Source organism: Ursus arctos, unplaced genomic scaffold (genome assembly GCF_023065955.2).
Source record: "Ursus arctos isolate Adak ecotype North America unplaced genomic scaffold, UrsArc2.0 scaffold_3, whole genome shotgun sequence".
Taxonomy (NCBI): Eukaryota; Metazoa; Chordata; class Mammalia; order Carnivora; family Ursidae; genus Ursus; species Ursus arctos.
Genome location: NW_026622985.1, coordinates 46,241,999 through 46,265,200, shown reverse-complemented (window position 1 = coordinate 46,265,200; position 23,202 = coordinate 46,241,999). Strand labels below are relative to the sequence as shown.

The 23,202-nt window shown below is 38.6% G+C and overlaps 1 protein-coding gene across 3 annotated transcripts in view; it reads right to left on the bottom strand.

Annotated features, from left to right (window-relative positions):
* Positions 1–14,604: 14,604 nt before the first annotated feature.
* The window catches only part of BZW2 (basic leucine zipper and W2 domains 2), a 62,697-nt gene continuing 54,099 nt past the window's right edge, over positions 14,605–23,202 (bottom strand). For 2 of the 3 annotated variants that reach the window (XM_057304544.1, XM_057304545.1), the window contains exons 10-11: positions 22,989–23,127; positions 14,605–16,254 (exon numbers count right to left, since the gene is read on the bottom strand). In XM_057304544.1, coding sequence (XP_057160527.1) covers positions 16,076–16,254; positions 22,989–23,127 — 318 coding nt within the window. In that variant the 3' untranslated portion in view covers positions 14,605–16,075. The remainder of the gene's footprint in view (positions 16,255–22,988; positions 23,128–23,202) is intronic. The other variant, XM_026506948.4, reaches the window with a different exon arrangement.

Below are 23,202 nucleotides of genomic sequence, written 5' to 3'. Positions count from 1 at the left end.
ATATAGTAATGACTGACCTGGTGCTTTGAGTTTTCTTGGAGTTAATTTGTTTCAGTACTGTTTTATTATTCCTCTCAGGTTTCACTTTAGGAATCATTGTGTACAGTAGCTTTTTTCCCTTTAACTTAATCAAGGCTGAATTAAAGTACTTGGGGCTAATCATTTCTTTTTCCTGTTATAATGGTTCATTGTGAATGAGCGTTATAACCAAACTTCTTTGTATCCCGTTGGCATTTTGACAATTGTTGTATGTTGAATAATGCTACCCATCCTGCCCCCACCCCCGAAGATACCTATGTCCTAATCTCCAGAACCTGTGAATATGTTTCTTTACGGGGCAAAGGAGCTTTGCGGATGTCATTAAACTAGGGATTTTGATGGGAGAGTGTCCTGGAGTATCCAGGTGTCATGGAGTTACCAGAGTCCTGTAAGAGGGAGAGCGGGGTGTGCAGAACAGAGGCTCTGCTGCTGGCTTTGAAAGGGGAGGAAGGGACCACAGGCCAAGGAAGACGGGCAGCTTCTAGAAGCTGATAAAGGCAAGCACCTGGACTCTTCTCTAGAGCCCACACAAGGAACACAGTTCTACTGACCCATTTTTATCCTTCTGACCACCGGAAGGGGAAGGTAGTAAATGCGTGTGGTTTAAGGCCCCTATCTGTGGTGATCTGTTACAGTGCCAGGGGGAAATTAATTCGAGAATGGTCTGCAAGCAGCTTTCACTCGTCTCCTTCGTGGGATCCCAATATGTTGCCTGTGGTGTTGCTTTTAGGTGTGTTTGTGAGGCCAGTACTGCTCGCACAGTGCCTCCTGTTAGTGGCCTAAAAGGTGGTTGAAACGCGAGGGCAACGGTGCCACGTCAGCTGCCTTCTAATAAACAGCCGGTTTCTCCCACGTGTGATGACCTCAGATACAGATTAGAAAGTGTTCACTATAATAAATACACTCACAAATTAATTTTAAGACAGACATTCTAGAGGACAATTCAAGGAAACGGCAATGCCTAAACCCAATTAGTGACTCTAATCAGTGAGTTTCAACGGCTCTTCATCACTGCTTATGTCATTTGAGTTTCCTATAAATTTGAGTAGAATATACTCATCTTGAACCTTTATTGTTTCGAGGTAAGTCCGGAACAATCGGACCAATTGATATGAAAAATGTTTCCCGACTGCAATATTTTACTCTCCTTAATTAAATATCGATCTTTGAGGTTCTCTCTGATTATCCTCCTTCCTATTTGGTTCAGAGCCCAGATTGTCTCTGGCTTACTTCTGCTTCCACGTGGAATTGAGACTATTGTCCTGTCTCCTTTTTCTCTTCTGGGCTGGGTTCTGTGATTGCTTTTTCATCTCGGCCCTCATTTGCCTTCCAAGATAATAACCTCAGGGCTGGTGCATATATGTGTGTGTGTGTGTGTGTGTGTGTGTGCTTGTGTGCGCACGTGTGTGTTTGTGTGTGCGTGTGTGTGTGCATGTCCTCCAGTTTTTTTTCTGCTAAAATCCTGCTGAAAGATGGCCTGTAAGAGGAGATTTTTAACAAGGCGAGGCATGAAGTTATACTTCGTTCACTCTGGACTTTACTATTCTAGACGTTAGCACCACCTCCAAACATCCCAATCAAGTTTCGAAAATTAGATCTTTAGCACTATGTGTTATAATTTAAAATTTTTTTTCAGTGTTAATAAGGCAAAGAGAAAAAAAAATCCAACTTATCCAAAACAGACACTAGTACGTCCAGCCCTGGTATAGTGGTGAGCAGAGCTGCCTTCCAGAACGGACACTAACAGGCTGTATCCCTTAGTTCCCTATTGTTTTGAACAATTCAAGTTTATCTCCTGAGTTTTTTAAAGTCACAAATGGACAGTGAGTTGCCAAACTTACTCCATATTTCTTAGAAAATGGGCTATGACTTTTTTTTTTGGAGCAGTACCTGTCGCGTTCTGAGGACAACTCCTAACTGAGTGGATGAAAAGTTCATGTGTCTTTAGACCAGGAGTCTCATGCCATCAGCCCCGATTCTTCCTTCGACTGTCCCTTCAGTTCTCTGTACCTTGAGATCCCTTTGCTCTTCATTTTTCCCTTGTGAGAATATGCCAGAAGGAAGGAAGAACAGCACCCAGGACAAAAATGTGTTCGGCGTGGGGGAGTTGACGACGCACACACATGTCGTACGGGAGTTAGGCGGTCCAGCTGTGACTCTGCCAGGAGGTAACTTGCCACCGCTATTAGGCAAGCCCTTGCCAGCTGGCTCCTTTTTTTTTTTTTTTTTTTGAATCCTCATATGCTTGCATGAGTTCTATGTACTTTTCCTGAATACACACATTTCTAACATATTTTGCAGTCCAACCTTCAGAGGCATCTACTGTATTCATTTAGTTATTTGCAAATCTTTTAACTATTAGAATTGTTCTTTATTTTCAGCATGATTTGAAGAACCGGAATATTTTCCCCACATCTAAAACAATGCACAAATCATAAAAACCTCTGGGGAATTAATTTGTTTACTTGAAACTTTGCTGGTCATTGTCTACGGAAAATATTTTTTCTTTCACACACAAGGGGAAGAAACAAACAAACCTTTGGACTCTATCTAAAGCAACTTCAGGAATTAACATTTTACTTGACTATTTTTAACCACGGGTGGTGGAGGAACTGATCTGCGGCTTTTATGAATTTTATTGAGCATTTTAAAAAATTGTGATTTGTGGCATTAGTGAGTCTTTAAATTTTTCTATTATAACATTCTTTTACAGTGTCCTGAGGACATAGAGATGGGGTTCAAAGGGGTCAGAAAGAAGTTCTGGAGAATCTCCAAGTCTCAGGTCTTATTCTTGGAATTATGGAATCACACACACTTAGAAAGATATGTACTTTTAGAGCTCATCATGTCTAATCATCTAATTTTGCATGTCTAATCATCTAATTTCTCAAGTCAAGAGAAGAGAGCACACGCTCTCTTTTTTTAATTAAAAAAATTTGGGGGGGAGACCATAGTCTCTTAAATCACATGTGATGCACTTGTCCCAAAAACGATATTACTTCACACTTTGAACATAGACAAACACAGTCCTCTAAAGCTATTATAAAAATAAATGAATGATAGAGATCTATCATCTATCTATCTATCTATCTATCTATCTATCTATCTATCTATCATCTATCTCCTAGTGGTTTTATTCCTCTGGTAGAATTCTGACCAATACAGATTTTGGTATCCTTATATCTTGATATCATATTATAATAAAAACAATCGAGTCATTGAATAAGTTCTATAATGTAATGAAACCCAGTCTATTTTTAAAGTTATCATCAGTTTATTTTTAAAGTATATCGGTCTATTTTTAAATTTACCAGTCTTGCTGGTAAAACTACCAGGAAATAAGGCATTATTTATAATTTTGTGTTTTCCCTATCAACTGGAACATAACAAGGTATAATAGCTTTTAAAGGTGCCTATCAGGATATAAAACAATCAGAGGCCTGGTAACCGCCCCCATCTCCCACGGTGTGATGCTGACGCTCATTCACTGCATGATATTAACTGTTATGTAAATCATGACCGAAAGGAATTCTCTCTTCTCCACAATGGCATAAAGTCCCAGTTCCTGATCCTTTTTTTTTGGATAGTGGCAAACATAGCTGCCTTCTTGGTTAAGCTTTAATAGAGATTTTTGTCCTACGGAATTTAAAAATTATTTTTATAAAACATATGCTTCTCTTGCTTCTGCTAAGTAACTAATGCCTGATGGAGATGATATTTAAAGTAAAAGGTTTTCTAGAACCTGAGCCTTCTCCTTGGAGCTGTGAGCAATCACGTTGAACATAAGTTAGCTGACTTTCATTCATATCTCTGAATAGGATCTAGGCATGGAATAGAATGTGAATTTTTGTTTAAGTTCAGTAAAGTCAGATGCCAAGTTCTTAGCAGATGTAGGCTCTTCCTTGTTATCTCTTAGGTCTCTTGGGACTTTTGGGATAAGCTGAATCCCACTTTAAGCCATTAACAATTAACATGATAAATTGTTTCTCACATCAGCTCTACAAATGTGGAAGCTACAGGTTGTTGTTGTTGTTGTTTGTTCCAGGTTTTTTAAGGAGACAAATGTAACAGAGTAGAAAAAAGCTTACATGTAGTAAATATATACATGAATAAGGGTAGGTATATAGCTGCAAGCTGGAATGATGGTCTGGTCAATAAGATTCCTAAAAGAATTCATTGTTAAAGTTCCTGCTCTGGTAATGGCCAAGTAGTGTCTATAAGACCAAACTCCCCGGTGGTAACAGCTGCAAACTCCAAACAAATAAGAAAAACAATTATTTGAAGATACTGGAGAATGACAAAAAAAAATCCGGCAGATACTGGTGGGGGGCAATCAATAGAAGGAGTTGACACTTAGAGGAAGACAAGAGCACTGGGTGAGTGTGTCTCATCCACCCTTTTAAAAAAGGGTGTGTGTGTGTGTGTGTGTATAAAACCTTTGAGCTTGGGGGCGGTTCCAAAACGCTGATTTGAATTTCCCTCCACCTCTCATCAAAAAAATGGAGGCCAGAATACAGTGAAGCAAGCTCTTTAAAGGGCTGAAAGATACAAATTGCAATCCCAGGACACCAGCCAGTGAAAAAGCAAAACAAAGACATTTTCAAGTAAAAGTTAACTACGATGATTTGTCAGCAGGTCTATACTTCTAGCAATTCTCAAAATAGGGATTTTTGGTGTTGGTTTTATCATTAAGAGAAATGATACAAGGTAAAACCCTAGATCTTTGGGAAAAAAGAGAACTCCTGAAGTAGTACATAAATGGGTAGGCATAAAAACAGCTGGGTTTTTTTAACTAAAAAAATACACAGAACTGTTAAAACAAAAGGTAATAATATTGTCTTCTGGAGTGTTTACTGTTTATAGACGCAGCATATACGACAAATATTACAAGAAAGGATGAGAGGGAAGGTAAATAGACCTCTACTGTTACAAGGTGCTTATATCTTATCTGAAGTATTACAATATTAACTCTAACTAGACTGAAAATTTGTGTTTGTTCACTGTAATCCCCAGAGCAACCACTACAAAGGTAACATAAAGAAGTATAGCTAGAAGGTAACAAATTAAAATGGAATTCTAAAAAAATTCAATTAATTGTAGAAGTAGGCAGGAAAGAATGGACAGAGGAGTAAAAACCAGAGGGGAGCAGTAGGCAAAAAATTATAAAATTGTACACTTAAATATAACTGTATCAGTAATGGACCAAACATGCCATTTAAAAAGACACAGATTGGGGCACCTGGGTGGCTCAGTTGGTTGAATGTCTGCCTTTGGCCCAGGTCATGATCCCAGGGTCCTGGGATCGAGCCCCACATCGGGCTCCCTGCTCAGAGGGGAGTCTGCTTCTCCCTCTCCCTCTGCCCCTTCTCTGACTCATGCTCTCTCTCTCAAATAAATAAAATCTTTAAAAATATAAATAAAAAGACACAGATTATCAGGATGGATTTTTAAAAAAAAAACCAAGACTCAGTTAGATGCTGTGAGCAAGAGTCAACCTTTAAATACAATGACACAGATAGCATGGATGAAAAAAGATACGCCATACAGTGTGCCTAAAAAGGGTGGGGGGGCTATACTATCAGAACGGACTTCAAGATAAAGATTGTTACTAGAGGTAAAGAGGGACGTTTCATAATGAAATTTGGCCAATTCATGAGAAAGACATAACAATCATAAACGTGTATGCATCTAATAACAGAACTTCCAGGTACATAAAACAAAATTGATGAAATTAAACAGAGCCACGGACAGTTTACAATCAAGGTTGATTTTCATGCCCATTTCTCAGCAATTAATATATCTCCTGGACAAAAAAATCATTGAAGACAGAATCTCTGAACAACTCCATCGACCACCATGACCTCATATATGTTTATAGAACATTCCATCCAACAACTGCAGATTAAACATGATTTCCAAGTGCACAAGGTACATTCACTAAGACAGACCACATGCTGGGCTGTAAAACAAGTCTCAAAAACATAAAAGCTCTGAAATCATACTGTGTATGTTCTCTGACCACAGTGAAATTACGGTAGAAAGCAGCAACATGTTAAAAAAACAAATATCTGGAAAATTTTTAAAAATTATTTATTTATTTACAAGATTTTATTTTTAAGCAATTTCCATACCCAACGTGGGGCTCAAACTCATAACCCTGAGATCAAGAGTCACATGCTCTGAGCCAGCTTGGCGCCCCAATATCTGGAAATTTTTAAATGCATTTGTAAATAGTCCTTGGGCCACTGCCATTGTTCATAATATTTCAGAAGCCACGGAGTATTTGCCTGTTATGATGTGAAACAGGTTTTGATGTGAACAAAAGACTAGAGGCCATATGGGCAAAGGAAACCGTTTTTCTAAGCTCCATGGAAAAGCTTTAAGGTTTGGCTTAAAGAAGATCAATGGTCAGCTAGTCCATCTGTTATTTTAACCCCAGCATTAATGTGGCATCAGAACTTCACAATATTTTTTTTAAGGATTTATTTATTTTAGAGAAATGTGGGAGAGTGAATGAGCAAGCAGGGGGAGGGGCAGAGGAAGAGAGAGAGAGAGAGAATGCTCAAGCAGATTCCCCATTGAGCATGGAGCCCAACTCAGGAATCAATTCCCGGATCCTGAGATTATTTCCTGAGAGGAAACCAAGAGTCGGTGCTCAACTGACTCACACCCAGGCAGCCTTTACCAATCTTTGGTTAGAAGCTACTTAGCCTGAATGTAATTCTCCTCTCTGTGCACGTACATATGGAATTCATGTTTCACCACTCTTTTGCCCCTGTGTTCTGCTCTATTACCCAGAAATATTTTGAAATATGTTTGGGAATACTTACCTTCTAGATTCCACTGCACTTGGAAAAGCTGCTGCTTGTTACCACAAAACCTGCTGTTGTGCTTGTGGTTGAACATACTAGAAAGAAGAAAAAAATAAAATATATTTCCATTTCATTGCTCCATAAGAAGATAAAAAGACAGAGAAAAAATCAGTGTTCAGAAGAACTATTACTTTTCAGAAGTCATCCCTACACACTTGGGAATGAGCTCATTTTAGCTACCAGCTACTTCCATGGCTTGATCTAGATCATACAGGAACAGGGCACTGACATCTTCTACCCTCTACAGCACTGAAGCGTGCCCGGCCATCTTGCTCCAGAGAGATTTTTCAGTCCCTGATCAGCCTTCAAACAAAAGTAATGTCTTTCACCTCACTAACCTGTTATCTTGTGCCAAAGCCTGGTCCTGCCTCTGTTCTAATTGTCCTTGTACCCTATGTCTTTAGGAATGTGTGCCAAGACAGTCTGCCACTTGAAGTTTAGGTCCAGCCAGTGACTCTTAAAACTAAGCCTGCATCAGAATCACCAGAGTGCTTGTTAAAAGTAGATCGGTCTACCCCCAGAATTTCTGATTTAGCAGGTCTGGAGTGGATTTGACAATATCCATTCTTAGCTCCCAGGTGATGCCGATGCTGTTGGTTCTGGGGGTCTGCACATAAAAAGCTACAGCGTTTTCCTGTTCAAAGAGAAAGAGAATGCTAAGAAAGGATCCAGTATTTACACAACAGATTTTTTTTCCTCTGGTAAGAAGTCAAGACTGTCTGACTTGAGATGTTTCAGATCCTTTCACACCTCTTAAGAATACTTTAGAATTTCAGAGGAGACAAGAGTTTGAGAGAGCGAGGGAAGAAATTATAGAAATTCAAATGCTTTCAAGCTAGTCCAGCTCAAGGTTCCATTCCATGGGATTGGGTTGCTTCAACATCCCAGTTACTAAGGGATTAGAAACTCTCTATGCCAGTGGTTCTTAATGTGGGGTCACTGGGCCAGCAGCAGCAGCAGCAGGACCTGGAAACTTGTTCGAAATGCAAATCCCCAGGCCCCACCCCACGTGTGTGAGTCAGAAGCCCTGGGGCTACTGTCAGCAATCCGTAATTCACAGGCCCTCCAGGTGATTGGGAGGCACACGAAGGCCTGAGAGCTATGATCTAGCCCAGTGAGACTTTGCTTTTCTTACATCTGTTCTAGGATGGGGCGTGGGCTGAGGGGCTCACAGTTGTTCAGTGCCGTGCAGTCAACACTCACAGTGCACTCTTACAGAGTCTGGCTAGACAGTACTCACAACAAAGTATTTTTGCTTCTTTTGGAAACAGATAAGGGATAGTTTCCAGATCATTTTGTATGTTATGGCCCACATGTTTTTGGCTCTGTTTTAGAGAATGACACAGTCAATAACGATGCATTTCTTTTTTTTTTTTTTAAGATTTTATTTATTTATTTGACAGAGAGAGACAGCCTGCGAGAGAGGGAACACAAGCAGGGGGAGTGGGAGAGGAAGAAGCAGTCTCCCAGGAGAGGAGCCTGATGTGGGGCTCGATCCCGTAACGCCGGGATCACGCCCTGAGCCGAAGGCAGACGCTCAACGACTGAGCCACCCAGGCCCCCCAATAACGATGCATTTCTGTATGGTGCAATAATCCAAATTCTTACTACATAGCGGTCAGGCCGTGGTCCCAATGCTGGACTTTTAAATAAGGTATAGGAAGACATTAAAATGCATTTATGATCAACCCCTTAAAAGGGAATTCTTACGGCACATTCACTCAGTTATTCATTCAAACATTTACCGAACACCAAGTTCTTGCCAAGCTGTGCATGGTAATCAAAGACACACAGCTGAGCAGCACACAACCCACCCCTTTTGCTGCAGACATCAGGGACTGCAGAAAGCAGCACGGGACTGGCCTTCGGAACCATGTGCCCTGGTGGTTCTTAGTACCGTCCTGACGCCAAGAGGGTCAGTTATCACCGAAACTTGCCTGCAGACCTTGCCCCAGATGACCTACTGAGTCAGAAACTCCCTGTGCGGGGGTGGGGAAAGGCACGGCCAGCAATCCAGCTTCAGCCCTTTGGGTGATCTGGATACATGCCGAGGTTTGAGAACCATCAACCCAGCCTAATTATATTTTACCTTTCTTAGGTCCCAGAGCACTCAAAGAATCTGCCGAGAACAGTCTTGCATGCCACATTGGGTGGTGCGAACTGTGAAGTTCCAGCTTAAGGCATCATTGTGTCCAGGCCTTTATTTTACAATTAAGCAAAGGAAATGCCAAGAGTTAAGTGACTCACTAATTAGTTAAACAGCTAATTAATGGGAGAATGCCGCCTCCAAGCTCAAGCCAAACCATCCCAAATTCATCTCTGTACTCCTCTGCCTACACGGCAGCAAAAGCAAAATGTGGGAGGCAGGACACGGAATGGAAGCCACAGTAATCTATGATTTAATTTTTGAAGAATCGATCTTGCTCACACAAAAATGGGACTCCTTCAGAGAAGGGACGCATGATTTTCTTTTTGTAATGGCTACCGTGAGGAAATGTGGGTGTTCCAAAACTATCTCTGAGAAACAGATACTATTCTCTGTGCCAAAATAAAATAGTGCAACATTTTGGCTCATTAACAAAATAACGTTCTTGGGGCACCTGGATGGCTCAGTTGGTTAAGTGTCTGACTCTTGATTTCTGCTCAGATCATGATCTCAGGGTTGTGAGATCGAGCCCCGAATCAGGTTCTGCCGTGGGCGTGGAGCCTGCTGACGATTCTCTCTCTCCTTCCTCCTCTGCCCCTCCCCCTCCATCTCAAAAAAAAAAAAATGTTCTCACGTTTCACATGTTCTTGCTAAAAGAGTTGGGTATTACTGTTGGTAGATAGACTGTGTTCACCTAATTACATACCAGAAAGGAACTAAACACAAAGGACAACAACAACACAGGTAAAGAAAAGTTGAATGAAAGAAGGCATAAACAAAATAACACAGCATCCACTTCAAAGACAGGCAAGATGTCTCTATGCTGTCGAACACAGGGTAATGATTTACATTGAGGAGGTGAAGGTGGAGATTGGGAAAGGCATAGGGGACTTCTGGGACCCTGCTAATGTTTCCTGTCTCACTTGGTGGCTAGTTACACAGGTGTGCTGATTCAAGCCGTAAACTATGCATTTTAATTTATTTATTATAAATAATTGAAACACAAAACCAAGGTGTAGAGATTTTAAATGTGCAAAGATTAGCTCTAAAAAGAAATGTTTTACTCACCTCTGTTGTACAAGACAGTGGAGAAACATCTATCTGGAGGGACCTTGAAGCCTACCATCTTTCAAAAGTATGGAGTGGAGAGAATTGCCATTAGCTTGAAGGTGAGGTCAGAGAGTTGAATCCGCTGAGAGCTGAGCCAAGAAAAACACAGTGGCTCGTGTCAGACGATTCTATAGCCAGGCAAGACCTGAGGTGTTTCCAGACAGTGGTTTTGTTAGCTTGAAAATGAAATATTTTACTTTCCCCTACTCTTACAATTTTATAAATCAGATCTGCCGAATTTCAGAAGTTTAAACTTTCGTATCTTGAGAGGCTGATAGTTTTAAAATTTCTGACTGAAATGATGCTGCCTTGAACTATGCCCCACAAAGGAGTAAAATGCGTTCAAATGTATAAATGTAAATTCAGAAAATAAGACCACATTGTGTTAAAAATATTCAAATTCTTTGACCCAAATTCCATTTCTATTTTTCTAAATAATCATAGATAAACAAAGACTTATGGGAAAATATTTTGAATGATTATTTTTAAAAGCAAAAAGTTATAAAATGTCTTATATTGAACCATAGAGTTATAAATATGTCCCATCCATAGCAAGAACAATTATATATGTTGTAAAATCATGTTTTTGAAGTTATTGATGTCGTAAAATGTTACAGAATAATATTTAATAAAGAGTGGGACATAAAATTGATGTAGAATGGACTTATTGTTTAAAGAACTAAGCAAAACCCTATTTGTGAAAATAAAAAAACACTGGAAGTGCTCATCTCTGTGGCAGAAAACTATGTAATCGTTTCTTCCAAAACCTTTTTTATATTTTCCAAAATATGCATTTTTTTAAATTATAAAGAGAGTGTATGTTCTTTCTAAAGAAATTCAGGTATAGTTAAAAAAAATTTCTCCTTCTCCTTCCAGCTCTGCCCAAGACTAATGAGAAAATAACAAACATTAGAAAATATCATTCCCTTTCTATGTATTTGTAAAGGTACATTATATAAACACAGGTTTCCTTAATGGGGAAAATATTCTTTTTAACTTGCATTTTTCTTTAATGACGTATTATGAACAACTTTTTGAGTCTACCTCATTCCCTGATATGGATTTATCATAATTTATTCCACTAGTTCCTTTTTCAGACTTTTTTTTTTTTATTTGAGAGAGAGCACGCTCACAGAGGGAGATAATATGCAAATAGACTTCTGCCAAGTATGGAGCCCACCTCAGGGTGGGTTCGATCCCACCACTCATGAGATCAAGAAAAACCTAAGCCGAAACCAAGAGCCAGATGCTTCACCAACTGAGCCACCCAGGCGCCACCTCTCAGACACTTAGATACAGACATTTAAAGAATGTCTCAGTTCATTCCACTTTCATTATTAATAGAATAATCGCTGCACATATGTCTCTGGGTACCCCTATGGGATGGATTCCAGAATGGAAGTGCTGAGTCAAAGAATATGCATTTTTTTAAGTGTTAATATTTATTGCCAAATTTTAACTCTAAAGGCTGTGGTGCAAAAGGAAATTTTACCTTTAATAAACAAATAACTCTATTTTTGTCAAAATATCAGATACATATTAAGAACCCTGGTAATTATTGGTTTAAGGAAATTTCTAACACAGTAAAATATTTTATCTTATTATTTTGCACATTTCTGATTAACAGGATTGGGCATCTTTCCACGTTGTCCATTTTATTGACTTTTCACACACACTTTGCACTTTCTCAATTTTTTTTACTGATTTATAGATGCTCTTTGTTATATTAATTGTAATTTTTATAAAAAATATTTTCATCTATCTGTTGAAACTCTACTGATTCCACATACATTTGGTGTTTATTGCTCATGTATGAGTTTCAATATGGAAAAAGTGTTGACATTTTATCATCAGATTTTTTGGGGGGCTTCATGTTACACTTTTTCTACACCCGTTATAAAGGTATTTCCTACATTTTCTTTCAGTGCTTTCATTGTTTTGTTTTAACATTAAAGGAAGATTTGTGATCCATCTAGAAACTTTTATTTATTTTGTCAGTTTTAAAAATACTTAAGATGCTTTTTTTTTGTGTAATTGACACACAATATTAGTTTCAGGTGTACAACAAAGTGATTCAACTCAATACATTATGCTCTGCTCACCACAAGCATATCTACCATCTGTCACCATATGCTATTACAATACCATTGACTGTATTCCCTATGTTGTACCTTTTATCACCATGACTTACTCATTCCGTACCTGGAAGCCTGTATCTCCCACTCCCTGTCACCTGTCCCCCACCCACTGGCAACCATGTTTGTTCTTTGTATTTATGGGTCTGTTTCTTCTGTTTGTTCATTTGTTGTTTTTTTGAATCCACATATTAGTGAAATCATATGGTATTTGTCTTTGTATTTTACTTAGCTTAATACTCTCTAGGTCCATCCATGTTGTCACAAATGGCAAGTGTGTGTGTGTGTGTGTATATATACACACACACACACCATATCTTTTTTTTTTTTAAGATTTTATTTATTTATTCGACAGAGATAGAGACAGCCAGCGAGAGAGGGAACACAAGCAGGGGGAGTGGGAGAGGAAGAAGCAGTCTCCCAGGAGAGGAGCCTGATGTGGGGCTCGATCCCATAACGCCGGGATCACACCCTGAGCCGAAGGCAGACGCCCAACCTCTGTGCCACCCAGGCGCCCCACACCATATCGTCTTTATCTATCAATGCAGGAAGTCCTTGCTGTTGAGCATTTCCCCCCTCCATGCTTACTTACCTCAAGCCCACTCTCTCCAATTCTGTTTGGGAAAAATATTCTGTGCTAGAAAATGTTAAGTATTTAGTATCCTATCATTGCTACATTTTATAGTTTAGAAGATGGATTTTCTGGATGTCTCCAGATGTTTATTCAATAAAAGTGCTAGTTTAAAAAACACTTGCTTTTACTATTTTCATTAATTTGACAGCAGAACATAGGGGAGAAAAAGAGTATAGGTGTGGGACTCAGAGAAGATGGGACTTTAGTGCCATCTTGGTCACTAACTTTAAGGCCTTGGACAACTCTGTGCCTTTCTAGGTCTCCGTGTGGTCACCTTTGATATAGTGGGAACAAAGTCAAATATCCTCTAACACACTTTTTATTTGTGATCCTTGTTAAAATGAAGGCAAAATCCTCTTATACAATGACATATAAAATTAGACATGACGTATATAAAATAAGACATAAAAATTGACAAAGTTTTTATTACAAATTGCATGTAATTTTCAAAATTTTACCTTTAATAAATCTATTTTTGTCAAAATATCAGATACATATTTAACTTAACCCACTTCTGAAATATGCCATATATTATAATTGGCAGTCAACACTTGTCAAATTAGATGGCCAAATTTATGTTCCAATTAAAATTTTTCGTTTTTCCCATTCAAATAAACACATGAGTGTGAACTCTAGGATGTGACTACCACTTCATAATTCTAATTTTTAGCTAGATGGAAGGGTAGCAAGATAATGGAGGCTTGTCATGAATCGATAGCTGGGAAGGTATCAGACTCCTCTCCCTTCAGGTTCCTACTTTTCTCTCACAGGACCATTCTAGAAGACTGACACATTCTAGAATTGTCCCTTTTTTGTCCCTGGTTTTTCAAAAGGATCTATTCAAATTGGTATTTCTCTATTGTTGGGACAGAGAACTTGACAGTGCTCTAATGGGAATAAAGGAACCAATCAAAGGCTGAGTGTTTAAAATATAGGAGGACTCACCATGTTACAGATTTAGGTTATGTGGTTACATCATAGGGAAAAGATTTCCTTTTCTTCCTGAGGACACATGGGTAACTAGAAAACTGTCTTTTGATGACATGACATGATAATGATAAAGTTCTTTATATACTTAACTTGCTGAATGTTGTTTGCCATGTAGCCTCCTTGTTTCAACTCTTAGAGAAAATGTTTGTCTTGGAGATAACCATTGCCCTCATAGCAACAGGTGCGGTCCTGAAGTTTTTCAAGCGTTAAAAAAGAACTGTGAAATGAAACTATGAGCTTTTGCAAACAGAAGATGCTTCATTGTTACTACTGAGGATGAGATAATTTAAAGACGAAAGTCACCTACTTATAAATATAAACAAAGATCTATTTACATATATACATCAATTAGTTCTCCTCCAAATGGAAGAAACAGCAGTGACGAAAACACGAGAAGTGTGGAACTATATATTTACAAACCTAATAATTATTAATACTATCAATTCATGGTGTTAGTGCTAATGTGCATATATTTTGGGTTGATTTCTATTTCAGTATGAAGACAAGTGAAATGCGCCACTTCTGAGGGCAAAAGAAACAGGGTTGTTTCTATAGATGACAAGAAATGTAACCATTCACAATTTTGGATGGAGAAAAAAAAGCATAATAATGAAAGGTCACCTGCATAAGAAGTCATGTGCATTAAAGAAATAAAAGCTCTGAGAATATAAGCCCAGATTTTTAAAAAGCCATTTATTTTAAAAAACTGGTTTGTCAAATCACATACACGAGCAGATACACAACTACCAAAGTGGCCCTGTAATAGACACCAGTGGGGCGTTCACCACACAGTACCTGAAAAATACAGCTAAAAAAGAGGAGTCTGTCGAGTATTTACTTTCAGATACCTACTTGACTCCTGGCTGAATGGCTTTAAGTTAGCATATAGTGAGTGAGAGGTAGGGTCCCAAGTATAAGAGCTGATGCCTCAGGGCTCCATTTAAAAACAAAACAAAAACCAAAACCATTTCCCCTCTGCACAAGGGAAGCCTATCCTATTTTTTTTTCTCCTTTGTGAAAACAGAAGCCAGGTTTCTCTTCTCAAATGGTTCAGCATTCCCAGTAAAAGTGTTGTGTGGTAGCCTAGGCATTGTGCTTCTTGAGCCATCTAATTTTCTTCACCTTCCGATTCAGATTCTAGGGAGAAAAGAGAGTAAAGCCAGGGTTTTCATTCAGAGATTCCTTTAAAAAAATGATTTAAAACAATTATTTATTTATTTTGAGAGAGAGAAAGAGAGGGAGACGATCATCAAGCAGACCCCCCGCTGAGCGCGGAGCCTGATGCAGGAGCTCGGTCTCACAACCCATGAGATCATGACCTGAGACAAAACCGGGAGTCAGAGGCTTAACTGACTGAGCCACCCCAGCACCTGTCCTTTTTAAAAATTTTTATTAAGTAAATTCTATGCCCAACGTGGGACTCAAACTCATGACCCTGAGTCTCATGCTCTGCTGACTGAGCCAGCCAGGTGCCCCCAGAGACTCCTTTAAATAAAGTCATGAAAGAGTTTTAATCTGCTATGCCCAACTCCCAAGAGACACTTTCTTTGCCATAGGCATGCATTTACTAGGGAAGACAGTCATACGTGAAGGCAGTAGCAAACTCTGGCTCCTTTTTGCTTTTCAATGAACTTTGGCTTTCTAAAAATGCAGCATGCTCATAAATATTATTAGAGACCCTAATGACTTTTACTCTTCTCGGTCATCTACAATAAACTTTTCAGGCTTAGTGGGATTCACTCTCGTCCATGATTCTTCCATCTAGCGCTCCCACTTTAAGTGCCAGTCAACTGGTTAAGGTGCTATAAAAATTTATAGAATCCCACAATGTGTAATTAAGCCAGATTTTTTTTCCTTTCACAACAGCTGATGATTTATTCCTTTGTCCCCCATTAGGGTGGATATTTTAACAGGCTTGTTTTCTCTTTCTTTCTTTCTTTCTTTCTTTCTTTCTTTCTTTCTCTCTCTCTCTCTCTCTCTCTCTTTCTTTCTTTCTTTCTTTCTTTCACCATGTAGAACTTTTCATTGCTTTCATTTCAGAAAGGAAGGCTAAGATTGCAGGCAGGATGTTTGATACAGAAAACACCCTAAGAACTTTAGTTTTAGGAAACCAAGAAAAATCTGTTGAAGAGGTAGTAAATACCTTAAATTAGAATGAGAAAGTGTTTGCTAAATGGCCACCAAAGTTGTTAAATGGAACCATACCTTCTTCGGCGTTTTGTAGCCACTCAACAAACTTCTTCATCTGGTCAAGAAAAACACTTTTGCCTTTGGCAACATGTGCTTCTTTGTACCATTTCAATATTGCTTCTTCACTCAGTACATCAGCTGTAATTTCAAATCAAAGATGTCAAAGTTACTACATAAATGTCATCTTTTAAAGCAACTTTATGTCTTCTAATTTAATAGAAAGCAATCACTTTATATATCAAAAGCTCTGTTATAAAAGAAATCCATATCCGAAATTTATCGAGAGGAACCAAGCTCATTTCCATATAGCACTGTGCTGTATTTTGGGAGTTCGTTTAGCAAATACTTTAGTGATGACGACGACGATGACGACGACGATACACATCTCATCAGGCATGATACATTGCGAGCTTATCTGTGAGTCACTACTGGGACCTGGAAATCTTTCCCAGCGCTAATTTGCTGGTAGGAAAGTGGGTTATTTCATAATTTTGCAAATGAATCAGCAACTCCAACAATTCAGAACACTCTGTGTTCTGCCAACTTCAAACACGTCTTGATTAAGCAGCAACCTCAAATGACTGGTCTTTTAAGGGTATTTACTCTTTTAGGAGAAAAAAAAGGCAAATAAAAACACGTAAGTAGAATGTAACAATGCTATTAACAATTAGATACAAAGATGTGCTATCTGGGTGTATCACAGAACCAATACATACATGACTCAAAATTCTACATTTTTTCCATCACTAAGTAATGAATTTCCTATACTATCCCAAATCACAAGAGTAATATTTTCCTTGTACTCCATTAAGAGAAAAACAGATACATTAGGTAGACTTCTTACAGGTTTCTAGCAAAAAGCATTATCGATTAACTACCCATTATCTTAAATTCTAAATTCCACAGATGTGTCATGAAACCCTCAAGTTACCATTAATTTAGACTATTTAATGTTACGAATAGGAGGGAATATGAAAGTAATTGTCTACGTACGTTGCCAATGTTCCGATAGATTGTCTTTTGGGATTTCAGAGTGAGAAATGAGATGGGAAACAGATAAAAAGAATTCATTATTGTCCCCAATGCCCGCCCAATCCATTATTAATGCTGGTAAATCATGCTAATGATGTTTCTGCAGTTAAAATATAATTTTAACTTACAAAAATGAGGGAAATAATTTGATATTGCTTTCATTCAAATCATCACTGATGTTTTCATAACCAAAACCTGAAGTTTTTTGAAAATTAATAACTGGCTTGTATTCAGTGGAAGAAACTGAATTGACTAAAAATGCACACGACTGGTCTTAGAAAATATCAAGTCTGTTTTCTTTATTTTCATCAATAAACACACTACATTTTGCAAAGGAAGAAGAAAGCCTGGATTTACTCATTCATAAGAACTGGGTGTAAAAATTATAATTAGGAGTCCTATAGAATTACTATTAGCTTCTAGTCTTTCAGCTTCCATTTCCAGCTCCCACTCTGCACTCACAGTGATGAAAGAACTTTCTTGCCACTTGCCATCAAAGCCCATGTTTGCAGAGGGGAGGAGTAAATACTTCACAGCCCGAGGAAGTGACTTCTTGTGCAAGGCTGCTTTACACAGATTTTTCAAAAATACCTATTGGCCGAAATATGGATTTTGAAAGTCCTTTTTATATAATTTATCTTCATAACATTTTTAAGATGCTTGTGGTTTATTTTTTATTTACTTATTTAAAAAAAGATGTTATTTATTCATTTATTTGAGAGAGAGGGAGAGCATCAGAGGGAGAGGGAGAAGCAGACTCCCCTGCTGAGCAAGGAGCCCGACGTGGGGCTCGATCCCAGAACCCTGGGATCATGACCTGAGCTGAAGGCAGACGCTTAACTGACTGAGCCACCCAGGCGCCCCGAGACACTTGTGATTTAGATCACTTAATTTCCAAACTGTCTTGGTCATGCTCCCCTATCAGTAAGACAATTTTGAGCATGTACACCCAACATATGTATGTTTTTTGGTTTATAAATTATGCACAAGTACTATAGAACTATTATTATTATAAAGCAAATGGAATTTACAATGCAACAAACAAGTAGAGAAATGCTCTTTTATCTCCTCCCTTTAAGGAACCGTGTGTGATACAATGCTCGTGCTGGAAAGCTGAGTTAGACTGCCCTTGCAGGTGACTCTGTCTCAGGTTTTCCCTCTGAAGACTGAGAGCTCATTCATGTGGTTTACTGCCCCACAGAGGCTGAAAGAGGCCATGCAATTACTAAATCGCCGGTCAATCATCAGGTAAAACTAATCAGATGCACTGTCCACAGAACACGAGACAAACCGCAAAGGTGAGTTCCTAGAAGAGCCTAATTTAGTAATGAATACTTGCCGCGAGACCACATTTCTAGTGCTGGGGAACAGACAAAAAAGAAGGGACAGAAGCAACTACACAGGACAACTACAGAGGCAAAGCACAAACATCAAAAAGTTTAAGAAGAAACTTAACTTTTGTTTAGTGGTAAGTCTACTCCAAAGAGGAAAGAACTTCCTGAGGTATAAAGAGAGAACGTTCTTCCCCCACTAAGGAGAAGTGGGGAGAGGAGTTCATTAACACTGAACAACAGTGTTTGTTGGGATCTCCCAGAAATGCCTGCTAGGAATATAGAATATCAGTAAAAATACAGTAAGAAAAACATTCTACAAGTGCATGTAGAATTCCCTCAGATTACAAAATATTTTTGCTCCATTCTGTCTGGCTGAATACTGTGTGCCTTTCCTCCAACATTCCATCACTTCTCATCACCCTCTGTGTGAGTCTTGTTTTAGAAATGAAATGGTGACTGTAATCCTTGGTTTTTTTCTACACTCTGAAATTTAAGAAGCCAGGAACTATTCTGTTCATCATCTCATTTCCGGCATTTAATGGAAGGCCTGCCACCTACTATGCATTTGATAAATGTCTGATGGACAAATTCATCAACTTGATGAGAAAAAATACATATTTCTCAATTTGCAGAGTTATAATTTAAATGTTGGGTTTTCATGAGGATCACAGAGAAAATATTGTACAAGTGGTTTGAGAATGCAAAGCTGTAGGGAACATTACTTAGATATTTAAGTTAAAAACCATGTCACTTGTGGGGTGCCTGGGTGGCTCAGTTGGTTAAGTGTTCCACTCTTGGTTTCGGCTCAGGTCATGATCTCAGGATTGTGGGACTGAGCCCTGTGTCAGGCTCCCCGCTCAGCACAGAGTCGGCCTAAGATTCTCCCTCTCCGTCCGCCCTCCCGCCACTCGTGTACTTGCACGCATGCACACCCTCTCTCTCTCTAAAACAAATACATACATACATAAATCTTTAAAAAATATATTTAAAAAAAAACCCAAAACCATGTGCACTGGGAACTTAAGAAACTCATTATTTTAGGGATGTCACACAGGGACATAAGTCAAAAATAATTTACCTTAAGAATGCTGAGAATATATGGTGAGAGGGCTACTCATGTTTTTTTAGGATGAGAAAAGAAAGTTTCTTTCAGAAAAATATGCACGAGGAACAGAACTTAACCTAAGAAATATCTGCAAACAATACAACCCATAATTGTACTGATAGTACTCGAGAAAAGAGTTTTGTATTTTTCAGATCTGCATGTTGAGAATATGGTACTTAGCTTTAGGAAGAAAGGAAGAGAAATTATTTTACGAAGCAAATAACGTGATGTCTGAAAATTAGTGATGACTTACTATTTTTCCTATTGCATAGAAATATAAAATCTAGATTTTAATACAGAAAGTGAATCTTCACTAAAATATCAATCTCCACTTTTTTCTTTCATTCCTGAAAAGCACTATTATTTATACTTTATTCACTTCCATCCCCTTGTTATTTACATGTTTAAAAAAAAAAATCTTTTGATAATGGCATTCATTTAAAATAATTAGGTTTGTCAAGGAGACAGGAGGCATCATATCCCCAAGTTTCTGTTATCCTCAAGTTCTAGATATACAGGGACGCTGTGTGTACATAACAAACAGAGATTAAAATGGGAAAGGAAAAATTATTTCTATTACATTTTTAAAAACCTGCTTAAAAACAAAATGTTCCTTACAATAAAATAAAGGAATCCACATCACTACATAATGTAAAAGAAGCAAACAAGATACTATTTGATATTTGTTGAATGTGTATGTGTACATGGAATTAATGAGAAGTATAATCTTGGAATATGTTACCACAGTTCACAGAATTTGTCACTTTGGCATTCAATAACCCTTTCGACCACTGGTCCTGACCAATAGTCACGGCATCATCTGGAAATCTGTTAAAACGCAAATCTGCGCGCCCAACCCTGGACCTTCTGAACCAGAATCCCAGGGAATCTGTGTTTTAACAAGCTCTCGGGTGATTCACCTACGCAGTAGCACTGGGAAGAGGGTGCGTTAACACACACACACTGTTCGTCACCCCTTTCTAGGCAGATAAAATACAGAACAAGAACATCCAAGTCCGGGGTGCCTGGGTGGCTCAGGTCGTTAAGTGTCTGCCTTCAGCTCAGGTCATGATCCCACGGTCCTGGGATCAAGTCCCGCATTGGGCTTCTTGCTCAGTGGGAACCTGCTTCTCCCCCTCCCTCTGCCTGCTGCTCCCCCTGCTTGTGCTCTCTCGTGTTTTCTCTCATAAATAAATATAATCTTAAAAAAAAAAAGAACATACAAGTCGTTGTAAAAACAAAAAACGTACATCTCTTGTTGCCCAGGTGTTTGTTAGATAAAATTAGGTCAAAGAAAAAACTACTATCCAAAAAAGGTAAGAAGGTAAACATAGAAACTCTTTTAATAGTAGGATGGAAAATCACTCCTCAGGATTCCATGTTTCCAAGAGAAAAAAAAAATGTAATTATTTCATTCAGAAAAACAGACTATATGTATAATTTTATGGGAAATTATGAAATTACCTGGAAAATAACATTTAGTTTTCACTTCTCAGTGATGTATTTTCAGTTTCCATTTTACAGTTTCCTGATTTCATTTACAAAAATAACTAAGCCAGGATAAGACTGACACCTTCCTGTGTTCCCTTGGGTCTGCTCATACTTTCCACAGACCTGACTGACTTTTGATTATTTAACAATTGACCAACTAGTTAATCAATGGCTTAGGGAGGAGCTAATGCTTCTTCTCGGTACCCACTTCTTAGTGATTTTCCAATTAGGTCACCGTTCTTCAGCATTTGGGGCTGAAGAATAGGAAATAACTCAAAGCAACCAGTTCTGTTGTCAGTAGTTATTGTAAGGAGCACAATGGGGAAGGACATTGACATTAATGGTTAAAATGAGAAATGTGAAAAAGGATTTTAATAGATGCCATTACCGACAAAAAGTGGGTGTGTGTGAGTGAAGTAAGTTCAATAGTAAAATGAGGTGCTCCTGCCGATGAGGCTGAAACAAGTATATTTCAGTTACAAAAAGATCTGGTTAGAGACACTGTTTGGTTGGGTTAGCTATTAAGTGACAAAGTAAATTGTGTGCTTAGGCTACTAGTTTATAACAGTTTGCTTTTCTGTAGGGGAAAATACTGGCCACTCACGAAGCACACGTGAAACCTGTCTCACAGTCTCTCTACCAGTTTACAATGGCGTCAGCTATGGCTGCTGTGGACAGAATGGCCACGGGCTGGGCGGGCTTGGCTCCTCCTTCTTGGCTGCTGGGTACCACAAGTGGGTTGGCAATATGACCTGCAGGTTTGGTTCTGATGGGTCACGTTGGGCGTCCTTTAAGCCCTAGTTTTAGGACGTTGCTATCTCATGACCATGTCCAAGAGGACCTCATTTGGATCTGGCCAGAGAAAAACACCAATTACTAAACTTCAAATGGGACTTGGCAGTCAGCACGCTCACCTACTGATACAAAAACTGTGCTCAATACCTTGAGGCTGAGAGAGTAAAGTATCACCCAAACACCTGTGGGCAAGGTCTATGCATCTGAAGAATCTGGATAGCCAATTAAAACTGTGAGATGCTCGAACATTTTAAAAATAGCTGTTAATCAATAATGTAAAAATTTTTACACTCCACATGCCCAAATTATCATTCAAAATAGATAAATTTAAGAACACATCAAAAAGAAAAGAAACATTTGGTTGATGTTAATTTGTACTTTTTAAAAAAATATTAAATTGCCATTTAAGATTGCAGTACCTTCTAATAAGCATTTTATAATGTTCAAAATGTATCATTTCTTCAGTGCTCCTTCCCCCCCAATAAAACTGCATGAACTCAGACCAAAGAATAGTCGAGGATCATTTTTTATATACTACAGGTATAGAGATCGAGATCAGTTAAAACTCTAATAGCATTCACTTTTTAAAGGCAGTGCCAGTTGTCATGACAACCTAATCCTTACAAATACAATGAAAAGACAGTAAAGTGAAAAATCTAAAAATAGTCATTTCCTTGAAAAACAGGAGAATGGTTGGGCCAAATAATTAAAATACAAAGTAAAAAGCTAATTATTTCAGTAATTTTAGTCAGCTTTATAGCACCTGAGGTCTGAATATACTACAGGCAGCCTTTGGTAGTCATTGTTATTAGAGCTAATCCTTACAATTCCAAAGCAGACCTAATTACTTTTTGTTATTACAGTCTTTTTCACCATCCTTCCCCATTGAAAATAATAACCGGTTTATCGCCAGTCTTCTGGCAACGTGCCCAGGGGCCTAATCATGCATATATGGTATTTGCACTTTCTCTCTTCACATAATATGGCTGCCTCACTAAAACTTGCAAAAATTAGCATGAACTCCAACGTCCCCCTCTGCCTTACCCCCTGCGCTGGGCCTTAAAGAACTTCAATACACCATGGAAACATAGTGGTAGAGGCACATGGAGAGATACCTTTATAAAAGAGAACCACGATCTTCTGAAAAGCTTTCATGAAATGGATGTTGTCGTAACAATATTCTTGAACCTTCTGGAGGAGGATCAGCTCTGACTGGCCTTGGGAGCTGAACACAGCCAGCAGTGGAGCGTATTGCTGGAACAGAAGTGGGGAGTAAAACCAACCATTAATTTTCATGGGAGGTACAGGGCCAACAATACTTGAATCACA